The sequence below is a fragment of the Brassica napus genome, chromosome C1 (genome assembly GCF_020379485.1).
Source record: "Brassica napus cultivar Da-Ae chromosome C1, Da-Ae, whole genome shotgun sequence".
In the NCBI taxonomy this organism is placed as follows: Eukaryota; Viridiplantae; Streptophyta; class Magnoliopsida; order Brassicales; family Brassicaceae; genus Brassica; species Brassica napus.
In genome coordinates this window covers 16,298,518-16,305,778 of record NC_063444.1, presented here as the reverse complement: position 1 = coordinate 16,305,778, position 7,261 = coordinate 16,298,518, and the positions used below count along the sequence as shown (strand labels likewise).

Genomic DNA, 7,261 nt, shown 5'->3' with positions numbered 1-7,261 from the left:
ATGGGGTTTTTTTGCGCACGAATTTATAAGAACATAAATAAAATATATTGAAAATTTGAGTGTAGAATGTAGATTCGAAACTAGACTTTGGATTCCATACATAATGGAATAACTTTTAGGTTATGTCTTATGGAAATAGTTAACTAAAGAGAGGACCTATATGATGTAGTATAAGAGACTAATAGTAAAAGAAGAAAAAGAAAAAGAGAAGACAAAGAGGGAACAAGTTGGGGATAAAATAATAGAGATGTCAAAAGGCCATTATAGATTATAATTGGCCAACCTGACAATCTTTCATTTCATTCAACTCCTATATTAATCACTTCTCTTCATCCCCATTTCACATCTCTCTATCTCTCTCTCTCCATAAGAACCCTAGAGGTTGATCTTGTCCTCTTTACACGTCCTCCACTTTCAAAGTTAGAGCCTTTGAGGCAAATTCAGCACTTAGAAGGTTTCTTTTGTCATCTCTACCCATAAAGATCAAAACGTTTTATATTCTCATCTACCAAAACCTTACTGTTTGAAGTTCTTGAGGAAAACTAATATTCAAGGCCTAATATATATAATATCATGATGATGGGAAAAGATGATTTGGGTTTAAGTCTGAGCTTGGGGTTTGCACAAAATCAACATCCTCTCCATCTGAATCTCAAACCTACTTCTTCACCAATGTCTAATCACCAGATGTTTCCATGGAACCAGACATTTGTATCCTCCTCAAGTACGTTTATTTCTTCTACAAACCTTTTTCACCAAGAAACAAACAGATCTCGAAATGACTCATTTCCCCTTTTCTGCAGATCATCAAAACCATCAATCTCTAAGGAAAATTGACGTGAACAGCTTTCCGTCGACGGTGGAGTTGGAGGAAGAGACCGGAGTTTCTTCCCCAAACAGCACGATTTCGAGCACCGTGAGCGGCAAGAGGAGGAGCGAGAGACAAGGTAGCGGAGATGACCTAGACATCGCTCTGGACCGATCTTCCTCACGTGGAACCTCCGACGAAGAAGAAGAATACGGAGGAGAGGCTTGTAGAAAGAAGCTCAGGCTATCCAAAGATCAATCTGCTGTTCTCGAAGACACTTTCAAGGAGCACAACACTCTCAATCCCGTAAGTAATCATTTCCACCCTCAGAGTATTCTCTAGCATAAAAATAATCTGATCTAACAAGGGCTTTATGGTAAATCTACAGAAACAGAAGCTGGCTTTGGCTAAGAAGCTAGGTTTAACCGCAAGACAAGTGGAAGTGTGGTTCCAAAACAGAAGAGCAAGGTGAGAGTCAAAGAACTCATAGTAGGATATTAAATAACCGTTTTAACCCTTTAGAGCAATGTTTATTTAACATATACAACCAATTTTTTATGGACAACAGGACAAAGTTGAAGCAAACCGAAGTAGATTGCGAGTATTTGAAGAGATGCGTAGAGAAATTGACCGAAGAGAACAGACGGCTCGAGAAAGAGGCAGCGGAACTAAGGGCACTAAAGCTTTCACCGGGGTTGTATGGTAAGATGAGTCCACCGACCACGCTTCTCATGTGTCCATCATGCGAACGCGTGGGCGGACCATCGAACCACAGCCAAAGGTCGGTGTCTTTGAACCCGTGGCTCCAAATGGGCCATGGGTCAACTTTTGATGTTAAGCATCCTAGGTCTTAACTTTATTCCGGTTCTGTGGGTTATGCTTAATTAATTGTGTGGGTCATTGTACTTTTTAGATTATTGACTCTCGTTATATCCTTAAAAGCTTTTTCATTTTTAAAACTACTTAAATCTGATTAAATTAGTTGTTCTTGTCTTCTTGATGACAAACAAAACATAAAAGAATGGGGAAAACAATTTATTCTTTTTTTCTCAGATCTTCTTTAAACGCAGTAACGCACTACCGTGTTGACAAAATGATGGCCTCTATCTTCATCTACGTTTGACAAAGATCATGCTAAAATGTCATAAAAGAAGAATGAATTTAGGAATGGCACATACAGAAAAAAAAAATCAAACGTCAGGTTAATAAAAATAGTAAGAACAGACTATAATTTATGAAATTTCAACCCAATGATGTTCCAATGACCAAGTATAATGAGATCAAACTATAATTTATGAAATTCTACTGGGTCTTACTAGGGCCTACTTAGTGGGACAAATTTTACAGCCGAAGTAGCGGCTAAAATTATCGGTTTGACTCAATTCGTTATGCAATTCTTGGGATTCTTGAGGGAAGGAATTGGGTGATGAATAACATTTATTTGGTCTCTCTAGGATCTGAGGAAAACTTAAGTGAAAAGCTTGGTCTCATAAACATGGAGTTTTAGGTGATGATTGTTTCAATAGTTTTTAGTTTTAGTTTTTGGTTTTTAGAATTTAGTTTTTGGTTTTTAGATTTTGGTTTTTGGTTTTCGGATTTTGGTTTTTGGTTTTTGGTTTTTGATTTTTGGTTTTCAGATTTTGGTTTTTGGATTTGTTGTATTTTTTAAAAAAATTCAAAAAATAACTAATACGTTATTTTAAAATAATATAATAAAATAGCAATAAATATTTAGATTTTACTATTAAAATTTATCAAAATACTGTGATTATTATTTTAAAATAAAATACAATAACATATTTTAATTATTATATTTTTTATTTTTATAGTAAAATATAAATCATCAAATATATATAAAATTACAAAAAAAAAATATATTAAATTTTGAAACTACTTAGAATTTTTTTTTATATAAATTATTTTTAATTTTTAAAACTTGAATAGAAATAGTTTTTCTTATATAAATATTATAAATGATACAAAAATAAGAATACATAAAATTTTGAAAATAATTATAAATTTTCTTATATAAATTATTTATATTTTCTTAAAGTTGAATGGCAATTTTTATAATTCAGGATTATACAATATATTTTATTAATAAAACATATTATGTTTTTATAATTTTTTTTGTTATTTTTAAATTGACTAATAATTATTAAAATAATTCAATTGTTTTATTTATAGAAACTAATAACTAAGTTTTAAAATTAAATAATATTATTTATAAAATATATAAATTTAATTACAGATATGAAACACAAATTAAAATATTTCACATTATTGTTTAAATGATATCTAATGTACAAAATATTTTATGATAATTTTAATTTTTATGAAAAATTATTTATTAATTATTAATTAATTATAATGTAGTAGTTTCTACAAAAAAAAATCAAAATTCGTTTTTCTTCATAAAAGCTCACAAAAGTTGGTTTTTGGTTTTTCTTCATAAATTGGTTAAACTTTTCAAAAACTAGTTTCCCTAAATTTTAGGGAATCTATTTATTGAAAATCTTGATTGGCAACTCAAATGATTTTTACAAAAAACAAAAATAAAAACCAAAAACTTGATTGGATGAAAAATGGTTTCTACATAAACAAAAACCAAAAACTAAAGCAAAAACCACAAACAATCAACTTCTTAGTGAGTTTCACTATATTTCCATGTTTAAATTAGTGAAAAGCAGAACTAGTCTCTCGTATTCTGTAATTAAAGATTACTAGCCATAAGGACCATAATCACAATTCGACTCTGTATTGTATACAGATGACAGACATGGACCAATACTATCTAACGACGGAATGTTATCACAATGTTCGATATGATCATTGACGAATTCAAACCAAAGAACCTAGTTTATTCAGTATGTAATCAAAGAACAAACACTATCTTCATCGTCTTTTTTGTAGTAAAACATATCCTAAGAAATGGTAAACTGTTGTGTATTATAAAGCTTGAAGAAATATTTATATTATTTCTTCGTGGTGTACACACGCGAGGGAGAAGAAGCTAAATCTTTTTATTAACTTTGTATTGAGTTGTTGTGGTACGTAGAGAGAGATAGAAATATGACTAGTGTCACTTATATTATTTATCACACACACGATGTGTTTATATAGGGAGTAAGAGTCGGTCTTATAAACCGACTTAAACAATATGACAAAATACAAATTTTATCATGTATAAAGAGATAATCTCTGAAAGCTGTTAGAGACTCATGAAGACATCTGTCTCATTAGATGTCAGAATATAGATGATCATACGTAACACTCCCCCTTGATCATCTATCTTGTATTACATAGTGCCTCAATAAAAACTTAGTCATGGAAAAACCCATTGGGACAAAAACCATGACAAGGAAAAAAGAGTACACTGTCGTAATCTCCCCATGAGAATAGTGGACGTAACTTTCTTCAGAGGTTACGCAAATGCCGCATTCCGATAGCTAGACGTGTTTTCGGAATGTTGTAGTCGGAAGAGCTTTGGTGAATAAATCAGCCGGATTTTCGCATGACCGTACATACTCGATGTCCACCTCTTTATTTTTCCCGAGCTCTCATATGTACGAGAAAAATCTTGGAGGCATGTGCTTCACTTTTGATATAGCTTTCTTTGAGTTGAGCGACACAAGCCGAATTGTCTTCAAATATTTTCATCGGCTCTTTTTCGTTGACTATTCCACTTGTTTCTAGTATGTGTTGGCTCATTGACCTAAGCCACACATATTCTCGACATGCTTCGTGAAGCACAATAGTTTCTTCATGATTTTAAGAAGTTGCAACCAGAGTTTTGTTTCTGGGACCGCCAAGAGATCGCGGTTCCACCAATTGTAAAAACATAGCCGGTTTGCGATCGAGCCTTATGAGGATCTAATAATTCCAGCATCTGCAAAACCAACCATACCAAACTCGGATTTTCTAAAATACATTAACCCAAAACCAACTGTACCCTTGGAGAGAACGAATATGTTCTCGACGCCATTCTAATTTCCATGAATAGAAAATGAGCTGTATCTTGCAAAGACATTAGTGTTTAAAAGTATATTTAATCAAATACAACTCGCAAGATATATAAGCTCACATATGCTTTATGACCATTAGCATCTCCAAAGTACTTATTTATATATGATCTTACCAGGATCTTTTAAACATCTTTTTCAACATCAAGAGATCTATTAAGCATTGGAGTACTCAAAGGAGTCGCTTTATTCATACAAAAGTGTTTCAATAACCTTTTCGTATGATTTGATTGATGCACAATTATTCTTTCTCGGAGATGCTCTATCTGGAGCCCAAGACAAAACTTTGTCTTGCCGAGATCTTTTATTTCGAACTCCTCTTTCATATGAGTTCGAGCATCATCATCAACCTCCTTTTGAGTTCCAATTATGTTTAGGTCATCTACATATACAGCAATGATCACAAAGCCAGATGACGATTTCTTTATAGAAACGCATGGACATATCACATTATTCACATATCCTTTTTTCAAGATATATTCACTTAAGCGATTGTACTACATGCGTGCGGATTACTTTAATCCGTAAAGTGATCGCTGTAACTTGACCGAAAAAATCTCTCTGGATTTTTCTTTCAATGCCCCTGGCATTTTCAATCCCTCAGGGAGTTTCATATATATATCGTTATCCAACGATCCAAACAAATATGCAGTCACAACGTCCATGAGATGCATTTCAAGATTTTTAGACGCCGTTAGGCTCATCAAAAATCTAAACGTAATTGCATCCATTACCGGGGAATATGTTTCTCAAAATCAATTCCCGGTCTCTGAGAAAAATTTTGGGCATCTAATCAGGCTTTATATCGTGTTACTTTTCTCACGACTACCCACTTATACCCACTTATACCCAACAAGATTTATATTCTCAGGCGTTATGACTATAGGTCCAAAGACATTCCAAAATGGACCTTGGATCGGGATCATCATTTTTATGATCGATCTCTTTGGACATAGAAAATGAGAACATTCCATCAACATCTTTTATCTTATTTCTGATTCATAACTTTTCATCTCAATCGTAGTTGATGGAAATCTCATATTTTCTGTTCCCTTCTCGTCATCTGGATCCCTATCTTTATTTGGTTCTTCTTGAACCTTTTCATCTATTCCTTCTTTCAGACATTTTCAATATCAGGTTCTTCTGGAACCTTTCCACTTATGCCTTCTTTCAGCCATCTTTCAATATCAGGTTCTTTCCGAACCTTTCTGCTTTGCTCAATAATTTTTTTCCGGGGATTTTTATCTTTAGAATCCGCTAGTCTCCCCCTCTTTAACTGAACCCTAGGCTCATTCATTTTGTTACCACCAGTTTATTCTTTAGGAACATCAACTCTTGATGGAAAATTTTCAGCAGGGTATATCATGTCGTATCTGTGAACCCATTTGGTAACTGGTTTGCCTAATTATGCAAATGCACAATTTCCTGAATTTCCTATTCTCTTTAATTCATAGGGGGTCAAGGTGTAACAACGATTGTGTACACCAAATAATATCTTTAGGAATTTCTCTAATTCATCTCCCTAACACTGGAAATTCATTCTCATTAAAATGGTAATCTGCGAACCATGCCATAAACATATCACCAGTTACTGGTTCAAGATACCTTATATACGGCTTTGTTCTAACTCTTCCAGAGTTTTATACATTCCCGAGAGCATCTTTAACTCTCCAGGGACTACTAAATATCAAGATGCAACTCAAGTCGTTTATATCCTGCCAGACATTTCAATATACTGCATCTATTTTAAATTTTCTCCAGTGACCTTGGAACAAGCCGTTTTTCATACCTCAAGGTCATCTTTTATTTCATTCTCTGGAGAAATATATACCTTGGACTTTTGGTCCAAACATTTCTCGTTTTTCTAACGAGCTTTATATCAAATTGATTGCCTCATTCACTTTTTGGCTAATTAATTCACTCTACCCTCATATATAGAGGCAGATTCAGGATCCTTATTTATATAGCGCTTTTTCATTTTATTGTCGACAATATATTTTCTCTTTGGCTCCATCTTTTTACCCGTACTGGTATGGTTAATCGAGATCTCTTTATCATCATCAATGATTTACTCAGGTACCTGACTATTATTAACCATATCTACGGTCTCATCATGAGATTCATCCTCTATTTATATTTTTGCTCCTTTTCGAGGACTCTTTGGAACCAAAATGGTCTATCACGTCTCTAGCGTGCCATAGACTCACATATCGTCTTTTTAGGACACTATTTTCTTATTGGAGCATTTCAGCTGGAATATGAGATATCATTATTTTATCAAAATGTCTGGCATACATTTTGTAAATGGATTATCCTACTTTTCATTGTAATCCATTTCACATATCTCATTTCATCAGCTTATCATATGCTTCTAGCAAACTTGCGAGCATATTTCTAATTATCCATATTATCCCTCTGGATTTTATATGTC

General features: G+C 33.3%; 1 protein-coding gene across 1 annotated transcript; it reads left to right on the top strand.

The window, feature by feature from the left end:
• The first annotated feature begins 302 nt into the window (after nucleotides 1-302).
• On the top strand, nucleotides 303-1,795 carry LOC106374504 (homeobox-leucine zipper protein HAT1-like). The gene is made up of 4 exons (XM_013814514.3): nucleotides 303-724; nucleotides 804-1,114; nucleotides 1,197-1,276; nucleotides 1,377-1,795. Exons 1-4 carry the CDS (start codon nucleotides 574-576, stop codon nucleotides 1,660-1,662), a joined length of 828 nt encoding a protein of 275 aa, XP_013669968.2. The 5' UTR covers nucleotides 303-573; the 3' UTR covers nucleotides 1,663-1,795.
• Nucleotides 1,796-7,261: the final 5,466 nt, after the last annotated feature.

Bases quoted from the DNA above. Each gene is read 5' to 3' on its own strand.
- LOC106374504 (XM_013814514.3), top strand. From the start codon at position 574: ATGATGATGGGAAAAGATGATTTGGGTTTAAGTCTGAGCTTGGGGTTT. The intron at 1,115-1,196 runs GTAAGTAATCAT...GTAAATCTACAG, and splicing joins AGCACAACACTCTCAATCCC to AAACAGAAGCTGGCTTTGGC. The intron at 1,277-1,376 runs GTGAGAGTCAAA...TATGGACAACAG, and splicing joins TTCCAAAACAGAAGAGCAAG to GACAAAGTTGAAGCAAACCG.